This window comes from Rhinopithecus bieti, unplaced genomic scaffold (assembly GCF_001698545.2).
Source record: "Rhinopithecus bieti isolate Rb0 unplaced genomic scaffold, ASM169854v2 scaffold_34521, whole genome shotgun sequence".
Taxonomy (NCBI): Eukaryota; Metazoa; Chordata; class Mammalia; order Primates; family Cercopithecidae; genus Rhinopithecus; species Rhinopithecus bieti.
Window position 1 is genome coordinate 551,425 of NW_016814732.1, and position 24,776 is coordinate 576,200.

General features: G+C 35.0%; 2 protein-coding genes across 2 annotated transcripts in view; one reads left to right on the forward strand and one right to left on the reverse strand.

Moving 5' to 3' along the window:
- GUF1 (GTP binding elongation factor GUF1) overlaps nt 1-15,348 on the reverse strand; it is a 21,946-nt gene extending 6,598 nt beyond the window's left edge. The window contains 14 exon segments of the mRNA XM_017851845.1: nt 1,680-1,813; nt 2,929-3,063; nt 3,786-3,918; nt 4,344-4,467; nt 5,608-5,747; nt 7,055-7,258; nt 7,738-7,802; nt 10,433-10,489; nt 10,491-10,517; nt 11,342-11,419; nt 12,554-12,634; nt 12,911-13,059; nt 13,196-13,307; nt 14,941-15,348. Of these exon segments, the coding sequence (XP_017707334.1) occupies nt 1,680-1,813; nt 2,929-3,063; nt 3,786-3,918; nt 4,344-4,467; nt 5,608-5,747; nt 7,055-7,258; nt 7,738-7,802; nt 10,433-10,489; nt 10,491-10,517; nt 11,342-11,419; nt 12,554-12,634; nt 12,911-13,059; nt 13,196-13,307; nt 14,941-15,087 (1,586 nt within the window). The 5' untranslated portion in view covers nt 15,088-15,348.
- Nucleotides 15,349-15,360: 12 nt separating this feature from the next.
- The window catches only part of YIPF7 (Yip1 domain family member 7), a 56,505-nt gene continuing 47,089 nt past the window's right edge, over nt 15,361-24,776 (forward strand). The window contains exon 1 of the mRNA XM_017851846.1: nt 15,361-15,413. The gene's annotated coding sequence lies outside the window, so the exon portion shown is untranslated. The remainder of the gene's footprint in view (nt 15,414-24,776) is intronic.

Below are 24,776 nucleotides of genomic sequence, written 5' to 3' on the forward strand. Positions count from 1 at the left end.
CTGATGTAAATGACGAAGTTGATGGGTGCTGACGAGTTGATGGGTGCAGCACACCAACATGGCACAAGTATACATATGTAACAAACCTGCACGTTATGCACATGTACCCTAGAACTTAAAGTATAATAATAATAATAATAAAGAAAACACAGGTATTCTGATGTTCCCTTAGAATGCAGGAAACACATCTGCAATTCCAAAAAGCTACTGGGGTTATGGGTTGAGGGCAAATGCCTGTTTGATTAGACACCACTACAGTTCTTGTATAACACAGGACTCCCTGCTCATCTGACCTAGTTGCAGTTGATTCTTGCCTCCTGGTATGAAATAAATTTTTCCCTGATCTTAATTCATAGCCTATGATGACTCTGTTAAGTGTGGAATTGACTGCATATGTAAAACATCCATCTTGAACATAACAATTACCTTAATGCTGGAAGCTGGAATATTTTATTTTATGTAGTTCAAAATCATGTTCTCTCATTAAATTCAAAATGTATTTAAGTTTCCAAATGAAAAGGGTTTTTAAGACCACTTATAATTCAGAAAGTAGTACCCAAATGCAAACTAAAATTGACAGACTTCTGTTAAAATATTTATAAACATTAAACCTAGTAATCTTCCTTTCAACTCTAGTAATTTTAATATGCCCCCCAATTCATTTTACTTTAAATTCCATAGCCACTTACTTGCTCAAGGTCTTGTCTGAAAGAAGACATAAAAGAAAAAAAAAAAAAAAACTGGGTGACAAAGTAGAAAAAAATTCTCAATACAAAGGAACATGAAGATTCCTTGGTAAGAAGAATTATATATGCTAACTCTCTTCACTGACAAGATGATTAAATAAAGTTAAAATTCCAAGTCACTGTAGCATGTTCATTAAACACTGAAATTTGTCTCTGCACGTTAACATTAATATTCATGCACTGTGTGGGAGTTCTATAGATGTCAATGTTCATTTTTCCCCTTCTGCTTCCCCATGTTTCATATCTATTTTCTACTATATACTATCCTGTAACATAATATTTTAGGGCATAGTGGGGGTATCTAGAGTGATATGCCCCAACAACAACGACGACAAGAAAACAGCCTCTCAGAATGCCATGCCCTGAGTTCCTTATTTGTTATTTAATAGTAACTCTTCTTTCATTTTATCTGGTTTTCTCCATGTACTCCTATGAGATACACAATGGTTTTCATGATGTGGACAACCTGTTCCTAGAAAGACTAAATTATTAAAGTGTTCACTAATGGAGGGGCACGCTTAACATTTTTTACAGACTGAATATGCACTTTTATTTTTCAAATGTAAATAGATGCTCTTGAGATTGCATAACATACAAATATATTTTAAAAGTGCCACTGAGGTTACAGTAAATTTTTGAAATTAGGTCTAATTCTTAACAGACAAGGAATACAACTCTTCATGAAAAGGAGAGTAACTTTTTTTGCTAAGAGAAATAAAAGTTAGAAAATAAATCAAAGGAAATTTTTCTCCTATAAGCAAATCACAAGTAGTCTGTAACACCTATAAGGTTGTTCCAAGTCATTCTAACCTTAGCGTATGATTCTCAACTATCTTCAAGAAAGCTGAAATTACTAAATAAAGAATTAGTGTACTCTTGCTCATCAATATTTCAAAAACGGTCAGGCATCTTAGGTTCTCATTAATTTTTTACCTAGCATATCCAGAAGATAGGGATTTCAAAGAGTCATAAAAATCTACCACAATTTCATTCAAAGGAAAGAGATATTTAAGCATAACTCTATTTTGATCAATAAATATCATATTCTTCTGAACTGCTCTTCGAGCCTAAAAAGGGAAGGAAGAAAATGGGTTTAATGATAACCTACTCAAATACTGAGGAATAATGTATTTCTCTAATGGTCTAGTAAAAACCTTATAGGCAGTATTTATAATCCAGGGAGAAACATTTTATATTTCAATTACCTTAGGCTTGCTACCAAAGCTTTTAATCTTTATCTAACAATTTTATATTTTAAAATAAACACTATTGGCCGGGCACAGTGGCTCAAGCCTGTAATCCCAGCACTTTGGGAGGCCGAGACAGGCGGATCACGAGGTCAGGAGATCGAGACCATCCTGGCTAACATGGTGAAACCCCGTCTCGACTAAAAAATACAAAAAACTAGCCGGGCGAGGTGGCGGGCGCCTGTAGTCCCAGCTACTCGGGAGGCTGAGGCAGGAGAATGGCGCAAACCCAGGAGGTGGAGATTGCAGTGAGCTGAGATCCAGTCACTGCACTCCAGCCCGGGCGACAGAGCGAGACCCCGTCTCAAAAAAAAATAATAATAAAATAAACACTATTTCATTTAACAGTAAATCAAATGTAACTAAAGTCAAAAATCCTAATTTCTTGTTTTATAAATAATTAGGTCCAGAGAATTAAAAGTTGTAAGACCAAGATTACAATCTAGTTTTTACCTAATTAAAAACTCAAGTCACATTTGACACTTTCCAATATGTATCTGAGTATTTCAGATAAGTATTTTTTAAACGAATATAATTACTACCATTTGTGATAAATCATTTATTACCAATGCATGAGAGACTAAAACAAAATGGGAGTCCTTTCAATTTATGGTCCTTGAAGTACTATAATCATCTTTCAAACTACTCAAAAAGGCGAAAAGAAATTATCATTTAGCTAATTATCAATTTCTTTCCTTTGGCTAAAATACGAATCAGTAAATTATCAGAAACATTTTTATTTGAAATCAAAATAATTTTAAAAGTATACATATCTATATCTATGTGTACAGATACAGACAGATATATATATACACATATGAAAATCTCATTAAATTCAGTATGCTCAGCAGAAAGAAATCTTTTAAAACAAGTTGGAAATCACTATTTCAGAGGACTAAAACCTAATTTTGTATTAAATTGTATTACAGTTATACCTCGCAAAGCATCATTATTTTTCCAGTGTATTCATCTGGTGTGATAATAGTGCCCAAAACAACTGGCTCCAAATATTCTGTTACTTTTGATTTATCGGGGAATTGTGCAGGATTGATAATTGTAATTTCTTTTCTCTATATTCCTAAAATTAGAAAATCAGTAATACTTAAAATAAATCTTAATATAATGATCATTTTTCTTGTTTGCTTTATATTTTAAAATCTCTCCCGCTGAAATCATTCAGTATTAATAAGTATTAGTAAACAATATATTCCAATTATTGATATTTACTAAACATATTTCACGGACCATTTAGAAAAAGTATGACAAAAAATACATTTTAACCTGACATTTATAAAACATTATAGTTTAATAGTTAATTTTGTTGGAAAATATTTAGATTGCCAAAATTATTATTTGCTTAAAATGAACAGATTGCCACCTACATGGAATACAATATTGTCTTCATCACTGATTTGAAATTTAGAATTTCTCAGTCACCGGAATGAATGCTTCACTTTTTATGAGAGAAATTACTTATGACCAAAATTACATTTTTTATCTTTGTGCTAGAATCAGAACATTGTTTTCACTACTAATTTTACTTTTTACTATCAGCAATAGACTAGTTTTGATAATGTGGAGATTATATCAGGTTAAGAAAAATACTGCATAAATTAGTTTTCAAAAAAGTTCTTCATTAGGCATAGAGTAATTCAATGTTTATTACTACTAATCAATAAATATTTAATACTTAATCAGCTACTGGTATAGTAAAAAGCTTCTCCTGCATTGTATATATACACATTTATTTTTTCCAAGAGACTAATGCAAAACAGTAGTAAATACCAAGTACCTTTATCAATTTTGATGATGAAAGTACAGCTTTATATGGAACAGTAGGGGTTGTTAAAATAACAGAAGCATTATATTCTAGCTCCAGTCGCTGGTTGAAAACTTCCATGTGCAAAAGTCCAAGAAATCCTAGCCTGGAAGAGGAAAAGATAAACTTCAAAATTTTTTTTCCCATGGGCTCATTTTTTTTCTTTTTTTTTTTTTTATGAACATATTGTTACCTTAAGGGAGGGATGGAATTGAGTCAAAGAATTCACAATATAATTAAATGCTAGCATAACTTCATTAAATAAGATTAAAATCTTCCATTGGGAATCTATTTTAAATCACTATAAAACTTACCCATTAAATGTCAATCCACAACGTGAAACAGGCAGATAAAAATTGTTTTTGTTCACTTTACACTAATATAAACTTATTTTCAGTAAATGTTCCAGAACAATGCACCATTTTATACCTCCCATACTTGATACTTTAAAAAAAACCTCCCTTATAAAAATATTTTTAAAATATACCATTTATACCTTTCTTTCCTATAAAAATAGTGAATGAATCTTACCTCCAGCCAGCACCCAGAGCAAGACTACTATCCCGATGAACTGTCACACTGGAATCATTTAAAGTTAGTTTTTCTATAGCACTCTTCAGGTTGTTATATTCAGACTGGTCTACAGGATACATTCCTGGGGATACAATGATTTCTAATTATCACGTGATAAGCTGCCTCTAGACCAATCAAACCACATGTGTAGTGCTGCCAAGTTCCAAATTAGTCATTTACCTTTTAAATTACTTTCTTGTATTTTATGGAACAAAATACTGGTTTGCTAAAAATTTATGATAATTTGGTTTCAAAGTATCTTACAAGTCATTAGTCTTAAAGAATATATAACTAGATTGGCACGCCAAATAATGTTTTAATGTTTTGAAAACTACAGGGAAAAGGAAAAAAAAACATGGGAATTAGGCCTATTAAGAAAACACATTGTAATTGCAAAAACAAAAGCACAAGACATCCCACAACCCAAATGAAACTTTATTATTAGATAAAAATAGGAGTAGAAATGAAAACTATACTCCACTCTCAATTCTCTAAGGCAGATTATCTACTTAAAACCATAGTTAAATTTTGCTTTTTGGTATTTACTTACAAAAACTATGGGAATCACTACTGATTCTCTTTCATCTGACAACTCTGAAGTCCTCTAAAATCCAGATGACTGACTTTGCCTAAAGGTAGGAGTAAACAAAGTTCCTAATTCCCAGTGAGAGACTGTAGGGTGAAAATCAAGGGTTAGATGCTCGGCACAGAGTAACCTGATGACCTTCAATCAGGTCTTCCTTTCTCCAAAGTAAAGGAAGTAATAGATTCTGAAATTATACATACTTGAGGCAACATTATTCTCTGTCATGTTTACGAGTACAATACAATATTAAAGAAACTCTATCGAAGATGAAGGTACTCAGTCAGTGTCTAACGATAATCAGTAATAAGAACATCCTAATTAGAAAAATGTTTCAAATATAATAATGAACTCCCTAGAAAAATAAGAAAGAAATTTATATTACTGTATTCTATACATCACAGCTTCTTCCTTAAGAGCTTATTTCTTAACACATCCTAAATGATCTCCCACATATAATTTCATCATACATATGAAATTATAAACTGATAAACAGCACAAAGAATTAAGTGAAACAATATGCTAGAATTAGAGGTTATTTAATATAATCAGAATGTGTATTTTTTCCTTAGCCACTGAGACAAACTTTTAGTTTAAAAATATCATGGCTCTCAACCTTTGAATTTGTGAGCTCCTCACCTGCAAATACCATTGGTTTCGCTGATTTAAACCCAGGCAAGGGCTCCACTGGTTGCTTATGTAAATATAATGTATCTCCTATTTGCGCTTCAGTGACATTTTTCATCCCAGCAATCAGATAGCCCACCTGTCCTGCATATCTAAATAAAATTATTATATGCAAATATTTACTTCTTTAATGTTTCAAGCACATAACTCACAATTAGTTCTACCTTCCCAGGAAACTATCATACACTTTCCAAACTTTCCATACACTTTGAAAATAAGTGCTACGTATCAATTATCAAACTCTGAAGCTTGCCAGCAAATGAACACACTAGGTCTTACAATCCATTAGACCTCTCTACTTATAAACCTATCACCTTTTTCATGATTCTGCCAACCTTTGCAATTTAAACACCAGTTTCTAAAGCATATTGTAAATACAGTGAAACTAGTAAGTACAAAAGCATTACAATAAGTACACTATTTGTGATGTCTTTTATTAATGAATTGTGTTGCACATGCTTTAACAAAGGAAAAAAAGGTAAATTTTATCCAAGAAAATGTGAACTCTCAACAAACTGGACATCTGATGTTCCTCCTTTAGCAAAAGAACGAATCCTGAGTTCAGTTGAAGCTTAGTTTAAAAAAAAAAAAATCCCTACAAAGTTAAAATAATTTACACTTAGAATGAGCTTTAAGAACCTTAAATGAAGATGTGATAATGTTCAGTATATATGGCAGAATATAAATAGATGTTAAAATATTTCAGTAAAATAAAAATAGACTTTGACTCAATATAGTGCTGTTTTTAGACATACAACACTAAACACTCAAATGTGATCTGATAGTCACATTTGGTTCACATCTGGTTCAATAATTTCTACAGATGAGGAAACAGGACCTTACAAGGCTCAAATTATGTATCCAAGGTCATGTCTCATCAGTACCTGATATGGAGTAGGCACTCAATAAATAGTTCTTTTACAAGTCAATTCAGATGTGTTTTTCTAATGCACACTACCCTTGCTAATCCCACTCCCCAAGAATTTTAATCAAAGTTTTACCATGAAATCTATACTAAAGATTTATTAAGGTTTCTATTATACCACCTTTACAATGGAAAATCTAGTTATGAAGAAATGTCAAAAATGATACCCAACATGGATATGGGTGGAGGGAACTAACTCTTTCATTGTCTCATCAAATACATCAATATAGGATCCAATCTACCCTTGATCATAAACCTAGTTATAATTAGTCATTTTGAATTAAAAAAGTATCAACTGACATTTCTATTGTCCTTCACCCAAGATTCCTTCTGACAGAGCATTTACTGTATAGTTGCATTAAATAGTTTTTTTAAGTTATCAAATGAGGATCATTCTAAGCATACCAAGTTGAGAAAAATGCAGAAATAGAACCACATACAAATGCATTTTAATTACTAATGCAGATTACTTACAATTTATGAGTTGGTTGCTCATTAGGATTCAAAACTCCTACTTCATTAACTTCGTATGTCTTTTGAGTATGTGCAGATACAATTTTATCTCCTTTGGAAACCACTCCGTCAAATAATGCTACATTGGCTATCACACCTCTATATTGGTCAAAGGTGGAGTCAAATACCAAAGCTCTCAGGGGATTTTTGCGATGCACTTTAGGACTAGTAAATATAAGTAAAAAGTAAATATATATATACTAAATTAAAATCTTAATAAAATTCCTGTTTTCAACTTAGATATTGTACTTGAGTTCTTGAGAAAGTCTGATACACAACAGCCTAAATAGACCTTTTTATAAAATATATTAGATTTAATAACCCCCAGTTTTAACAAATTATTTATAAATATATTCAGCTTAAAGCATAGGAAAATTACTGCCAATGTACTGAGGTATATTTTATAATGATTGTCATGAAAAGACCTCCATCAATCATCTTTGCTTTTTCTTTACTTTACTGTACTTGCCTTCTATATTTTACTAAAAGCAAATAAATTTATTCTCACTCCCTGCAAGAATATTTGCCACATCCGTTAAGCTAAAATAACAGTTCAAGCTGATAAAATCTTTGAACTATTAAGCATAGACAGTTTTTGAACTATTAAATAGAGACAACTAGTACAAAAATCACCAAATACTCACGGGGGGATTCTTTCAATAACTGCCTGAAGAACACTCTCAACATTTGTTCCAAGTTTAGCAGAAATCTAAAAGATACATGTGAAAATATAAGCATTTAAAGTTGACTATACTTTTCTATCTTGATGACCTGTGACTTATGATCAGAAGGAAGAAATAATTCCAATAGTTATCAATTTGAGAAATACAGCAAAAGGAAAAGAACAAAGCAAACAGTATATTGACAAATACCTCTTTTTCTATTACAATTGGGTAGTTCTACAGTTCTAGAATTGAATTACAAGACAGTCCTGATTATGGCATTGAAAGAGGAATAGACTAAGAGTTCAAAATCTGGGTAACAATCATGTCTCTGCATTGAAAGCATTTATTTCACCAGTATCTATCTCCTAGAGTATAAATTTCATCGTCTAAAAAATGAAGTGATTATTCATATTCTGCCTAAATCTCAAGGTTGTTGTGTGAATAAATAATATGTGGATGGCATAAAACCATAAGGCATCTTACTACTAACTTTACTGTTCTCACACCAGAAAAGCAAGCCAACACTCAAACCACATGGTATGACTGACCTTTATCACCAGTAATAAATGGACTATCTCTGAAATCCTGATTTCAAACTTCTTACCCTTGACATTCACTCTAGACCAGGAATTTTCAGTTTCAGCCCTACTGACATTTTGTGCCAGATAATTCTTTGTTTTGGGAGGCCGTCCTGTGCATTACAGGATGTTCAGCAGCAACCAGGGCACCTCATTTACCCACAAGATGCTGGTAGCATCCTTCCCAAGATGTGAAAACCAAAAATATCTCCAAATATTTGCCCAGGGGCAAAAACCACCCAACACTGACAACTACTGCTCTAGACTGTAGCACTTTCTTTACAACAGTCCTTAACTTGTAACTACTGAATATACTATTTGATGCTGTCCATCAGCTCCACCCTCCACTCCATTTCTATTCTTTCCCAGATGGGATTCCAAGATCCATCATTTACAATCACTCTGGTTCAACCCCTTTTATTCTCTCCTTATTAGAGGCAGCTGGCAAAACCTCAACCTTGACTGCATCCAATTATGTTTCTTCTATGCCCATACAGAGCAGCTTAACATTACCGGAAAAAAGAAATCAAATGAACGGTATGGTTCATTTCTTGTATCTGACAACAAGCTATCTTGCCTCTGGGCAGCCGTGCTTCTTATATACTTAACTCCAAATCAAGAAACATCATTTAATGCAATGCAGATTTTAAAATTAAGGTTATTTATTAATTTTAAAGTATGAAAATGGAGGTTTGTAGACAGTGCTCAGTTTAGCAATGAACTGTTATGTTTTATGGGTTATGTTGTTTCCTCCTGGATCATAATCTCCTTTTCTTTTCATATGGATAGTTAAGATATAATAATTTCACATCTGGGCTACTATTCATACCTGGATTCCCTGTATCTCTTCTTACACCTCTTTGATTCATTCTCTGTAAGGCTACCTGAATTTATTTGTTTCTCTTGCTTTAAAATCCTTCCATTGCCTCAGAATAATTTTCAAGCTCTTTAGCACAAGAGTCCCAGCATAACTTGATTCCTGCATACCCCTACAAAGCCTTCTCATCCAATCTACCTTTCTGATCAGTAAACATGCCAAATCTTTTCTAATTTAAGTCCTTTACACATGCTCTTTTCTCTTCTTGGAATGCTTTTCTGAAAATTATTCATTCCTCCATGTTTCAGTTTATCAGAGATGCTTTTGCTAAGCTATTCCATGTCATAACATCTAAGAAAAAAGACTTTTCACTGTTCATTATGGTATTTCACCTAGAATAATAACAATTTGTCAAATGAATTTCCTCGACAAACTCTATCCTAGTCAATAATTCCTATGGTTACTTCTTTGTTTACTTATTTATTGACTGTCTGCAGAAAGGAAGGGGTCTTGTCTGTCTTGTTCACTGCCATACTCTTAGCTGGCATATACCAAATAAGAATCTGAATGAATTTTATTAAGATTAAAATCAGAATAGTTAATTGCATTTCAATATAACACAATCCAAAATATAAAACCATGTATAACTTGCTCTTTTGAAAATTAAATGAGGTTGAAAGAAAAACATTACAGTGCTGCGCTGACATACTTTACACTACCATGTAGCATAGCAGTTTGGCAGTGGCTGTTTAACAAGCAAATCATCATTTAAAAGGTAAACAAAAATTCAAATTTATAATGGTAGCAACTTTGATATAAATAAAATCCATTGTTTCCTAGCACTACTATAGCTTTTTATAAAATAGGTTTTGTCAGTTCCAAGAATGATACACACAAATGCCTTGAAATTAGTTTGAACCTGCTCTTCAAAGACAATATTTCCACTGGGCAAAATGACACACAAGAAATACCGCAGGGAGTTTCAGAAGGCATGTGTTTTAGTTCTGGCACATTGGCTAACTAAACCCATGATCTTAGGAAAGTGATTAAAACCTTTGCGCCTCAGTTCCTTTAACTACAGCATCCCAATAATTTCTGTATGTCCCAACAATATAAAAGGGAATTTTGGTAAGGATCAAAGGAAATTAATAGTAAAAGAAATTTGCAAAACTATAAAAAATAGCATATAATGTCAGGTTATCAAATACCATGAAATTTCACTTAGCCTAATTTCCTGCGACTTTTTTCAAAGTATAATCTTTTTAGGAAAGTATTTTACCTTAATACATTCATCACTTGGAATATCAAACACTTTCTCAATTTGGTTTTCAACCGCTTTCAGGATCAGCATTCTTCAGATCTATCTTTTAAAAAAAAAAAAAATCCATTATGTGTTAGTATAATAATGATAAGATGTATTACATATTAACAGTATTCGGAGGTAGTTAAAAGCTTACTCACTTCAACCTAACTGACCCCTCTATGATATTTTTTCAAAAGCAGTAAAATAATCTTTATATTAGCAGTACAATTTAATAACCATGATTGAAAAAGAGAAGTTAGGTAGCAGAGCATGCAAAAAAACCTTAAGCAGTTAGCTACCCAGGGCAGCAGAAGAGATCAGTAGTAATTTATCAATTAAGCAGCATATGAACTGATTTTAAAAGTTAAATATAACATTAAGTCTGACAATAAGCTGTCCTACCTATGGCCTTCTTTTAAACTTAACTCCATTATCAATAAATATAATTTAAAGCAATGCAGGTTTTAAAATTAAGATTCTAAATTAATTTTAAAATATGAAATGGAAGTTTATAGACAGAGCTCAGTTTAGCACTAAATTGTCATGCTTCATGTGCTGTACTGTTTCTTCCTAGATTATAAATTTCTCTTCTTTTCCTATGTATGGTTTAATCGGACAAACATGTTTCATCTGCCCTGCATCCCTTCCCTACAGAAATGGCCCTCAGTTACTGCAAGATAATTCAGGGGAACTATCTTCTCAACTCTGTGCAAGGGTGAGTTTAAGTTGCACTTCTGTTACACACAATTCAAAGAGATAAATCCCACCAATATATTTAATAAACAGCTGGAGATCCCTCATATAATAAATAGTACAACTGACATTTAAACACTAATTGTACTTTTAGAAAGTAAAATAACAACACTGTTGTCTCATTCTAATTACCTTATTTATAACTGGAATTACCGATAGCTGTGCTTCAAAGGCAAGAAAGAAGTTTGCTACAGTTTGGGCTTGAATACCCTGAAAATATCAAGACACAAGACACTGAGATGACCATTCTATTATCTATCACAAAACTTGTAATTTAAGACCATTCCACACATCTTCATCAAGAGATTTTGCATCATGCTAATAATAAAATTAAACAAAATGCCACGTAGCTACCCTTCATACTTTTCTCTCCAACTTATGTCTTTGGGATCAAAATGAAAATCGCTGATGGTAAAGCAATAACCACACCAAGTAGAGTGAGCCAACAAACAGTCTACTAAGTTTGAGACAAGAAGCCTTTAAGCAAAGGTACACGGCAAATCAACTATGATAGCTATTTTTCCATGCATCTGAATCATTCTCTGTAATATTTCGTTTCAGTTCAGAAAGCATTTATTGGAAGGCCTTTTCTGTGCCAGGAAATACATCAGGCATTGGAGAAACAAAAGATGTAACGTGGACTCTCAAGGACCTCAAAGCTTAGTAAAGAACACAGTCATCAAGGCGGTTTATAAAGCCCAGTACTGCCTATATAAGGTCAAGACTGACTTTCCTTGATGGGATCAGGAAAGGCTTAACACAACACCATCACCACCACCACCACTAAAAAAAGCTGGGTTTTGAATGAAGAGTTTGTGAGAAACATGTATCAAAAGCTTACTTTAGTATATTCACAGCTCTTATATGGTCATCTGCTGAATGTCTTTATGGTTTACACCACAAAAGAGCTTAGTAATGTTACTGATTTTTTAAAAACCTAATACTTCCCAAATTATCACCTTAAAATCACCTAAAATGATCAGAAACTAATGATTTATTCTCAAGATCTGCTAAAAAATGGTTATAGAAACCTCAGATTAAGAAATGCGAAAGTTGGTGGGGTTTTTTTGGTAAGATGCATTGATAACATGATGTCACACTTCAAAGAAAATACAATAATCTTTTGAACAATTCCAATTTAAAAACTAGTTAATTCCAGAGAATGCTTTAGTGTAATAATATTTCAAGTTAATAGGATGAAACCATATGATTTTCAATAAGTAATAAATCTATTTTCAAACACAAAATTCTATTTCCAAAACACATTTTAAAGAAAAACTCTTGAAACAACCAAATAGTCATGTCATATCACATGTCACATCATACAAAATGAAAAATGCCTACCTCATTTGCATCAACCACAAGTAAAACACCCTGGCAAGCAGAAAGTGACCTGGATACTTCGTAACTAAAATCAACATGGCCCTGAGAAACAAAAAATATTGATACCTGTAAATCTGAGGTAGTGTTTTAGGAAAGGGCATTATGTCAAATTTATTGACTTGGTAAAAGTTGTTAAATACTTGTTTCTTTTTTGTACCCTACACTTTTGAAACAACTGACACTAAAACAAGAACACTGAGAAAACAAAAAGCAAAGGCAGATGCTTAATATTCAGTTCAAAAATTAAACAAGGATCTATCTGCACTACTGACACAATGTTGACTTCAATAATAAATGCAAAATTAATATTAAACTTACCGGTGTATCAATGAGATTTAAAAGGTACTGCTTTCCTTCACAATTGTGAAAAAGAGATGCTGTCTGTGCTTTAACAGTGATTCCTCTTTCTCGTTCCACTTGTAATTTATCAAGAACCTGCTTATTATTCTTTGTTTTATCAATTGTCCCTATAAACAGAAACACTGATATTTCTCTGGGCTTTTTAAAAAAAGAGAATATTACGTATAAAATTAAAATTTAAGAGTAAAAGTAATTCTCAATAACTCGCAGCCATCAGTTAAGTATGTAATATAAATGAAATACCTGTAAGTTCTAGGAGCCTGTCAGCTAAAGTACTTTTGCCATGATCCACATGTGCAACGATACTGAAATTTCTAATATTTTCAACAGGAAACCTAGACATGTCAAGTTTTTCCTAGAAAGGGGAAATACCATATTTAAGAGTATAAATTTTGCATACTATCAAACAAGTATAAAAATTCAAAGAATATTCTTTTAATAGTTGAACAATATCATTTCTAGCATTTATATTGTTTATATTATTATTCTAAGAATAAAGACATATACGGTTAAGTTTATATTACAAGGAACATCAGTTTAATAGTCAAAGGTAACTATACAGCTAAATAATAATCCCTTAACATTTCTACATCATTTTTAGGGCCAACCAGGAACTGAATTTATTATCGTGAATGAACTTAAGATACTTAGAACTTCTAAAGACCTGAGAATACCTTGTCCAGTAACTTTTGAGGCAACGGAGCTACAGAAAAGCTGAAAGAAATTTTCTGCTCCTATCACACATTTAACCAGGAATCAGATTTATTTAAAAATCTGTGTTTCTAACTGAGCCTCAAAATTTTATTTTAGATACCACTTTGCTACTTTGCAGCTTCTCTGGTGAGAAAGAAAATAGATGACATCCAACAAAAGACTTTCACTTAAAACTTAAAATATTTTAAATGGAACTCCTGGTTTTACGTGTACACATCTTTAACGTTTTTACTGAAACACATCACAAACTGCTAGAGATTGTTATCAAGCAAAATATACCAGTTTTTTGTACTCTAAACATTTCTTTCCAATCAACTCTATATTTCACAATCATCAAAACCATAAAATTAAAATGAAATATAAAATTCACATGAGCTTTAAGTTTTTTTATAACAGCCCCATATAAGACAGATAATAAAATCACAATTATAGCTGAAAGTCTGCCCCCCCCCACCAAAAAAAGGCCAATTCTGATGTCTGCCCTGTAGATTTTCTTTCCCTTCAGTTCAAAAGGTAGAGAACTGCACCAACTTTAAAACTGTGAATGGCAATATAAATCCATTTTTGAAACCACAGGCATATTAGGGCCAAAGTTGATTAATTATAAGGTTTTGTCTTTCTCCCTACTTATAGCTTGCCTTCAGTCACCTCACTTTTCTGCCTAAACTGTATCCATTCACAATTATCAGTGTTGTGGAACCTCTCACCCTCTCCCACCAGAGTCAAAAGTACACAGGTTTGCTCTGGCTGAGGTAGAATTAAATAATAAAACTACAAAGACAGATCGAGCACTTCCTGCATTCTAGGTATTAGTCTAAAAAAGTCCACTCCTCACATCACACAAATCTCACCAATTAGTCACTGGATGTTTGATTAGTTCCGCATTCAACAAATGAAGCAGGAGAGTGACAAAGAAGTAACTTGCCCAGGCCACACAGCTAGTTAATTTGCAGGAAAATGGACGTTATATTAATATTTACTAGCAACTTTCTCAGGAGACTTTTTAGGAGAATTAAATAGATGAATACCCGCAAAGCACTTCGACCAGTGGCTCGCGTAAACAAATCAACATTTGACATTGCAAATGAGAAAACCTACGAAGTTAGAGACTTGCCCAAGGTCACACTAGTGAACGGCGGAGGGTCGGGAACCTGAGTAGTGCTCACACTCTGCTCTGCCTCTCTGTAAGCAGAAAGTCCTATACATTTCCAAGATCGCATGGGGTACTCCAATGTTTTACAACGTGGCTCTATCAGATTCCAGGGGGCAGTCACCTTGAATTCTGCGGAGCTGTAGAGCCTGCAGGTAGGCCAGGACTCTGGAGCAGCCCCAAAGCTTGGCGCGGGCCCAAGCGCGGCCCCAGTGGCCCACCGCGCGAGAGTGCGTGCGCACCCCCAGCCCCGACTCACGAGGGTCCACATGACCCGGGCGACGGAGGCGTCAGCAGAGGGTACCGACAAGCAACTGCAACAGAGCCCGTTTGTTTTCAAAGGTACCCCGGGTAGGGTCCGGTGGACATGACTCAAACAGACCCTGTGAAGCGAAGACAATAAATCCCGAGTAGCTCTGCCCAATTACCAGCTCCAAAAGCACCCCGAAGGCGCGGCGCGGCGCGGCGCGGCGCGGAGCGGGGTGGCGGAGCTTGCTGACGCCTGCGCGCCGCACAACGTCGTGACCTCAGCGCGTCTTGGCGCCGGGCAGGGGAGTGGTCACGTGAGTGGTGGCTTTCAATTAACCCTAAAACGCGGTGTGTAGGCAGAGTATATATTAGCTTATATTGTCTGTTGAGTGCTGTGCCAATTCCTTTGCATTGTCTGTTTCTCACCACTGCCCTGTGTTGTGTGTACTGTCAGTTCCCCCATACTATGTCAGGAAATCCGGACCAAGTGACTTGCCCAGGAGCTCACAGGTGGGGAGCTGTGGAGCCTGGAGTGCCGCCCAGGCAGTCTGATTCCCCGACCAGGAGCGGAGGTCTTAGTCCAGGGATAAACGATGCTACTATTAGCACAACGTTGAGACTTAGCCTTCTACCTAATGTCTAAATAATAATGGCACTTTTAAAATCTGAGGTTGAAATATATTCCCCATGTTGTCAGTGACTGAGCTAATCTTGAAGTGCATCTGAAAGGAAACGGGCGATAACATTGATTGTAATAGTGAAAGAAAAACTTTATCTGAATGACACAGTGTCCTTGATACCATGTCTATATCTCACCTAAATCTATCTTGGTGCCTCCACAGGTATTTGTCCCACACTTTAGAAAACCGCAGTATCTTATAAGGCTGATATTATAATATTTCCCAACCTACAAACGGAAAAACATATTTATTAGAAAAATGCTGAGCTCCACTGTGTCAGGTTATATACCAGCTCTGGAAACTCAAACAAATTAAGCAAAATGTCTAAAATTCCATCATAGATCAATGCAAAAATTATTTGAATCCAATTTTTTGGAAACTAAAGCTCATGTCTTGCAATATCTTTGACAGCATAAGTTTATTATTCAACTTGAGAAGAAACAGGAGGTATCTTTTCTGGGCTTTGAAGGATAGGCAGTTTTTTGTTTTTACCCAAGGAGGTGAATGAAACTTAAGCAGAGGAATAATCGACAGCATAACACGTTTTTCTCAGTTCCCAGTACTATTCTACATACTTTGTGTCAATTCTTTTGATCTTCACAGAGCCCTCTATTGCTGGCACTTTTAATATCTGTTTTATAGATTTCCAAGAAAAATGTGGCTCACGCTTTTTAAATAACTGCCTAGAGTCACAGTTAGTGATGAACTGGGGCTGTGAGTCCACACAGTCTGTCTCTAGAGCCTGCACCCTTAACCACTCCATTAAACTCGGCTCAGCTGAGCAAGGATACAAATGAGGAAAAACACACAATATATTGGGTTAATAGTCAGTGGAGAACACGGCCGACATTCAGGACAGTGGCATTTTATTTGAGGCAAGGATTTCTGAAAAGTTCAAATAATTTATAAACTCATAAATCAAGGCTCAGTTTCTCTGTAAGAATACATATATAATATGGAGATTGCACTCCTATATAGTACATTAATCCACAACTGTTGTATGGTTTCTATATTTGTAAATATACTGAAGGGAATATGAGTTTACTAGGGCTTCCATGACAAAATACCACAGACTGACTTGGTAGTTTAAACAGTAGACATTTATTTTCTCACAATTCTGGAGGCTTAAGAGTTTGAGATCAATCAGCACAGCTGGTTTCTTCTGAGACCTCTCTGTTTGGCTTGTAGATCAGTACCTTCTGTTTTCTTACAGGGTCTTCCCTCTATACATGTCTGTTTCCTAATTTTCTTACCAGAAATAAGTGAAAGAAAAACTTTATCTGAATGACACAGTGTCCTTGATACCATGTCTATATCTCACCTAAATCTATCTTGGTGCCTCCACAGCTATTTGTCCTACACTTTAGAAAACCGCAGTATCTTATAAGGCTGACATTTCTGATATTTTTCTTATCAGAAAATTATATACTTTCTTTAGAGCATAATCACACAATATTTAAAAAGGTTCTCTAGTATTGCTGTTAGGCTGCTAAAATGGTGCCACCATGTGTCTACAGTATAAAATACATCTTTCAGTTCATTTTTGAGTCATCTTTGATTTGGGCCAATCCTAATAACTTTAAATTAATTTTCTCATTAAAGACCCTATCTTTAAATACAGTCACATTCTGAGATACTGGGGGTTTGAACATCAACATATGAACATGGAAGTGCTGACACAATTCAGCCCATAACAAAGGAGTAATAAAAACAATCTATAAATAACTATCTCCTCTAAATTCTTTTTCAAAGTTAATGATATTGTGGAGCATTTTTAGCACTAACAATACCATTAATAAATGATTAAAGTAGTATCACATTAGCCATTTAAAGCGCTTGCACAATTTTAGAGCATAATCACACAATATTAACAAAGGTTCTCTAGTATTGCTGTTAGGCTGCTAAAATGGTGCCACCGTGTGTCTGCGGTATAAAATACATCTTTCAGTTCATTTTGAGGCCCATTTTAAATTATTCTGAGTTTTTTAGACTTTTATATTTTTTCAAATTTTGAACATAAAATTGGATCTTTACAAATATTTTCATATCAAAATAGAAAGTGTGTGGGGTAGAGGAGGAATCACAGAAAGAAGAGTTTGTATCACTTCGTGAAGGGCTTTGAACAGGGACTTACTAGTTAGCATTTCACCATTAATCTATGTAGAAACCATTGTAAGGAAGGAAGTAAAAGAGTTTTTTGCTCTAGGGGGCTTTCTCTAACAATGGTGTATAAAATGGATTGAAAAGAAGTCAAGTAAGGTCATGAGAATCAAAAGGAAAAGAGAGTATTTTATTTTAATAGTCTAGGTAAGATACAGTACAGTCCTGGGTGAATCAATGGCAGAGAATGAAGACATGATTAGTAGGCATTTTGGAGACAAAATTAACAAGATTAATTTGATGTAGAGAGAGGGATAAGTCCAGGATAACTCCAAATTTCATCTTAAGAATGCAACCTTGAGCTGTTAGAAACTATATTAGTGTTTGTTCAAGTCTTTTGATATGTGTGTAGGGGTGAGAGAGGGGAGGATGTGGATGAAATCAGTTGTGCTGAGAGTCTGTAGTTTTTATAGGCCAAAGTGGAGGCTTTGCCAGTAAAAGGGATCAGAGGAACCTGGCTATAGTTTAGTCAGGAAGAGTATTTTATCAATCTTCCTATTTCTCTTATATACTTAATTTTTTAAAATTAACCTACCTTTTATATGTAAATGAATTTTAAAATAGAAAACATTATATGATTAATATAAATTGAAACAGCATAATGACCCATTAAAAACTAACAGTATCAACATAATGAATAAAAAATGTGATTCATTTAGCCTTTGATTTCTTTTGATTTAAAAGGGAGATTAGTCAGCATTAGGGAAGAATTATAAAAAATTAGCACCAAAATAAGGTGTTGGCTGGAACAAACAGATTCTTTTGGCATCTTTGAGCTTTCCCAGACTGAAACTTAAAGAGACTGGGGTCGTCATCTGTTTTTCTGGAGAACATTGACTAATACAGATGCTTAGAGGTAATTTTTGAAAAATGTTAAGAACAAATCGATACAGGCTATTCTGTTTCCTCAAGGCATGTTTCACAAAAGGGTACCCTCAAGTGTATTGAGTTATTCTCTCTTCTTTTCTCAACAACTTTATTTCCTACCCTCTGACTTCAAAAAGTTATCTAGTACCACAGTTTTAAAAAAAAATTGTTTACAGATGGTTTCCAGAACTCTAGACCTGAATCATTTTCCCTAAACTCCACTTATAACTACCTATGAGATATTGAATATTAAAAACCTTCTAACAGCAATGTTATTCTCCAATCTATCTGAGCCAGAAATATTGGATACAATGGCTGCTCACATTATTTTTCAAGGTGCTTCACACACTGTCTGACATGCTAGGTATATATACTGGCTATACACACACACACACACACAATGTATATATATATGTCTATATATTTATAGCCATGCATGGCATGCACTTGCATATGGAGACAGAGAAAGAGATCATATTTAAAATTTTAAATAGTTGACTCACACGATTGTGGAAGCTAGCAAGTAAGAAATTTGTAGACCAGGATGGCAGTCTAGAAATTCAGATAAGAGTTGATATTGCTCTCTTGAGTCCAAAATCTGCGGGAAATTCAAAATCTGCAGGAAAACTCAGGCAGGATTCCTTCTTCAGTTTATCTTTTACCTCTCGTATTTTACTGTAAACAACAAGGAGAAACCAGGCTGCACCTTCAATACTTTGTTTAAAAGTCTCCTCAACTAAATATAAAAAGTTCATCATGGATACGTTCTTTCCACTCTACAGAACACAATTCAACCAAATTCTGTCAGCTTTTCTTCAGTTTCCATTAACATGGATCACCTATTCTCCAGTTTCCAATAAAATGATCCTCATTTTTGTCTGATACCCCACCATCTTTAACATTCATATTTCTAACAACATTGTTCGTGATGATGTATGATCTAAGATGATAGAAGCTTTCTCTGCAGCTTTCCTCTTTATGAACTCTCCACAGACTCTCCTTTAACATCCATACTTTTTACCAACAATCTCTTCAAGGCAATCTAGTTTTTTTCTGCCGTTTACCTCAAAACTCAGTCTTTGCTCATTTCTTAAGTTCAAAACAACTTATACTTTTTTAGGCATTTCTTGCTGAAGCAGCCCACTCCCTTTTACCATCTGTATTAGTTCTCTAGGGCTTCCAGAAACTGAGTGGCTTAAACAACGGAAATCATTATCTTACAGTTCTGGAGGCTAGAAGTTCAATTGGCAAAGTTGATTTTCACTGGGAACCAGGATGGAGAATCTGTTCTATTCCCCCCTACTAGCTTCTGCTTGTTTCCTGGCAGTCTATGGCATTTCTTGGCTTGTAGCTGCATCACACCAATCTCTGCCATATGGTGTTCTCCCTGTGTCTCTTAACGTAGGCTTCTGTCTGTGCATGTCTCTCTCTGTGTTTGGAATTTCCCTTTTTATAAAACACCAGTAATATTAAATGAGGGCCCAACCTAATGACCTCATTTTAATATGGTTATCTCTGTAAAGACCCCATTTTCATATAAGGTCACATTCTGAGGTACTGGGCATTAAGACTTCAGCATATCTTTCTGGTGGGGACAGAGTTTAACCACAACAGCATCTAAGAGCTGACCTCCAGGCAGGCCCAGAGGTAGCCTTCTGTCTAAATCTTGATCCTGGTTAAGAATCTGGATAAATCTCCTCTTTCAGAGCCTCAAAAATGAATCAGACTGAGACTCTTGTATCATAATTTATGGTAATTTGTAAAAGTTACGTTAAAATTAGCCTTAAGTTCAAAGACTCTTTTAATGGTAATAACTTTTAAAGTATTTATTTTCAAGCAGAAACATTACAAACCCAAATACTCTGAATAGATACTTATGTGGTAGTTCTAAAATGGCCATAGCAGTATTTCTTGTTTGAATACTTTCCCCAGAAACTCCATTATTTTAGTTTTGTATTGCTATGGAACTAATTACCACAAATGTAGCACCTCAAGCAATACAGATTCATTAGTTCACAGTTATAGAGGGTGTAAGTACAGCATGGTTCAGCTTAGCATTTCACAAGGCTGAAATCCGGGATCTAGTCAGCCCGCACTTTTACATGGAACCTCTAGGGTAATATCTACTTCTGAGTTCATTCAGGCTGCTGGCAGAATTCAGTTCCATGTAGCACTGAGATACACATTTCCTAGTTGGCTGTCATCAGGGGGCAGCTCTCCTGGCGGCTACTCACATTCTTTGGCATGTGGCCCTCTCCATCTTAAAGCTAGCCATGGTACATCAAATCCCCACTGAGCTTCAGATATCTCACTTCTTCTTCTGCCGCCAGCCACCAGCCAGAGAAAATTTTCTGTTTTAAAAAGATTCATGTGATTAGATTAAGGCACTCAGATCATCTCCCTATTTTAAAGTCAACTAACAAGTGACCTTAATTATATGCCTTTTGCTAAGGTGACACCCAGCAACAACCACCAGACATATGGACTCAGCAAGCCTTCGCATTTTTCCAGCATTTAGTTTCTGAGCTACCACAGATTTTGCCAAGGAGAGCAGGGAAGAGCTTTCCCCATCAGCACAGCCCAAATTGCAGGTTCCTGAAAAAGATAAATGTCTCCTTGCTTAAATTCAGTAAATTTTGATGTGTTGTGTGTGTGTGTGTGTGTGTGTGTGTGTGTGTAGCAATGGCTATCTGTAACAACTTACGTACATATATTTATTTTATTCTGAGAAATCTGCATTCATTGTTAAGTATATTAGCCCATTTTCATACTGCTATAAAGAACTGCTGAGATTAGGTAATTTATAAAGGAAAGAAATTTAACTGACTCACAGTTCAGCATGGCTGGGGAGACCTCAGACAACTTGCAGTCATGGAAGAAGACAAAAGGAAAAGCAAAGCACCTTCTCCACAAGGAAGGAGAAGTACTGAGTGAAAGAGTGAAAGGGGAAGAGCCCCTTTTAAAACCATAAGATCTCGTGAGAACTCACTCACTATCACGAGAATGGCACAGGGGAAACCGCCTCCATGATTCAGTCACCTCCACCTGGTCTCTCTCTTTACACATGGGGATTATGGGAATTACACCGCAAGATGAGATTTGGCTGGGGACACAGAGCCAAACCATATCATTTATTAATCACTCAACAAATATTAGCTGGATGTTTACTATGTGTCAGACACTGTATTAAGCCATGGGCATGCAAAAATGAAATAAGTGTGGTTGTATTACTGAGAAAATTTACGATAAATTTAAAAAACCATTTTATAAAAGATAATAATGTTACAATGTTATAATTGCTTTGATATAATTTTCAATAAAATACTATAAAGGAATGGAGAAGAGGTCTCTTCTACAGCCAGAGTGGTGGTATCAGGAAAGTCTTTCCATGGCAGGTGACAATAATACTTAGTTATACACATTAATAATGAACTTGCTGTGTGTCAGGTACTCTTCTACACACTTTGTAAATATCTCAATTAATCTTCAAAGCAACCTTATAAATAGGTATTATTGCCCCTGTTTTACAGATAGGGCAGTTGAGCTTGGGCCGGTTGAATAACTTGACTGAGTTCATACAGATCATATGTAGTGAGGGGGCATTCAAACACCACTCTGGCAGATTTGAAAGCTATTCCCTTGACCACAGAGTTATGCCCCTAACTTGGAGGCTAAAGGATAAGTCAAATTCAACCAGGCTGAGATGAAAGTGAGGTGTGAGGTTCCAGATGGAGGATCCTACGTGAACAGAGGCATGATATGTGCCTCTATATGTTGCAGGAATTTAGAGTTTGGCAAGAGGTGAAGTTGAAAAAGGAATTAGGAACCAGACCAGGGAAAGAGGAGCTTGGATTTTATGTTGCTGGTAATTGTAACCCCTGCGAGGTTAGAAAGATTTTACACAGGGGAGTAGCGTGGCAATTTTTGTGTCTCATTTAGGTCATTTTGACAGCTGCGTGGAGGCAGGGAATAAATTAGTTTCAAGATATAAATGGTGTCAACCTACATGGGGACAATGATACTGTGACTGGAGAAGAAATGTGTTTGACTGGATGGTAAATTTATCCTGCCTTGATATAGAATATGAAAGAAGCAATTGCATATTACAAATCCAGAGTAAAGAAAAGTTTTGCATTTCACACTTGAAGTGTATCAACTGATTGCTGGTTTCCATTATGCCTCCATTATCATCTGTTGGTTAAACAAATTAAGCAGGGCAGGGAGAGGGAATATTTTGTTTAGTTTTGCACTGTAGAGACTTGTGTCATTCTTGTCAGATGAAGACCAATTCAAGTACTTTCTAAGCTTGTTGTTATATTATTCTAAAACAAAAATCTCAAAAGCAAAGTTTATTGTTCTCCAATTCTTCAGTGAATCTTACTGATTCAGGAAGTTAGTAATAACTGAAAATGACGTGTCTCTGGCGTCCTTCCTTTTGCTCTTTAGGGTGTACAGAAACTTGTTTGATGCCTTAGCTTAAAGTCTTTGACCTGGAGAAATGATATGCTACTCATGCACCAAAGTATATACACAGAAAAGGCTTGGCTGTTCTTTCACCAGTCCGATAACTTTCACAAATTCCAAGACAATCAATCCCCAGGCAATGGTCGTGGCCTTTGTACTGTCCTATATTTGGGAACACACATATTCACACATACATCTTTCAAAGGTATGTCTTCTTCAGAAACCTATGTTGTGGAGCAACGGTATTTTGTTTAGGAGCACGTTATTAAGAGTTTTGATAGATTTCACTGTTAAAAATAAAATATAGTATTAATGTGTGATTTTTATCCCCTTAAAATACTAGGAAGGATAAGATTAGGAGTGTTTAAATTGAAAAATATCCCGACCCAACATACACAACAATAGCTAAATAAAAGGCATCAATTAAAGGTACTTTGGAGTTTGGGGAGTGCAGTGGCTCATGAGGCCTGTAATCCCAGTGATTTGGAAGGCAGAGGCAAGAGGATCACTGGAGACCAGGAGTTCAGAGCTGCAGTGAACTATGATTGTGGCACTGCACTCTAGCCTAGGCAGTGGAGTGAGACACTCTTATCTCTTGCAGTGGGGGAAGATGCTTTGGTTGTTAACTATGTTTTTACAGGAAGGTGTATTGTAAACTTTAAGTTACAATTATACAGCTTAACCTGGTCTAAATATATTCTATTGGCTTTTATCACTGCCAAGTCTCTTTAAGCCCTGGATTTATCAGAACCACAGGTCTGTTTCTCTGATAGTCCATTGGTTCTGCCTTGCTCCATAATTTGGTTTATTCTTGTCTTACATCCTTAAAAAATGAGTCAGAAGCAATTGAAACACTGTTTTTTTGCTTATTCAGATACAGGGAGAGAGCACCAGTTTTCACAATTAGTGAAATAATCCTTTTTTGAGGTGTTGATGTGGATCTACTAGTAGCACTATGGAAGAAATTCTGATCTGAGCCCTACGACTCTTATACAATGTCAGCAGGGTGTTCCCCAAAAGGAAAACTGGGTGCTGACAGGAAATGAGAAGGTGGATTGGATATTGAGTAGCCATATATGTCCATCACAAGGATTAAAGGATTCTTAAGCAACCCAGAAGAGTACATTTCTAAGTGCACAATGCCAAGGAAAATAGATCTTTATTCCTTAAGGAAATTAATTTTCCTGTGACTTTGTCTTTTTAAAATATTCCTTTAGCGTCTATTTCTTACCTGTGTTATTTTTTGCTTCTCTGACATTTTGTATTCTTATGTGAGTCATTTTTTGCATAGTACTGATCAATTTTTTCTCTAAAAATTCCTCCTATTTTGTCACTAGTTTTAGATTTATTAAGCACCTCACAGTAGTATTCATTCATTTGAAAGTGAATTATCTTAGAAAAACATCATTTCCTTTTGTGCTTGTTTCTCTGTGGCAGTTGTGGAATTTAATATTTATTTATGCTCACAAGGAAGGGAATTGTCACATGTTAAATAAAGAATATGAGAAATAAACACTTTTTTTTTTTTTTTTTTTTTTTT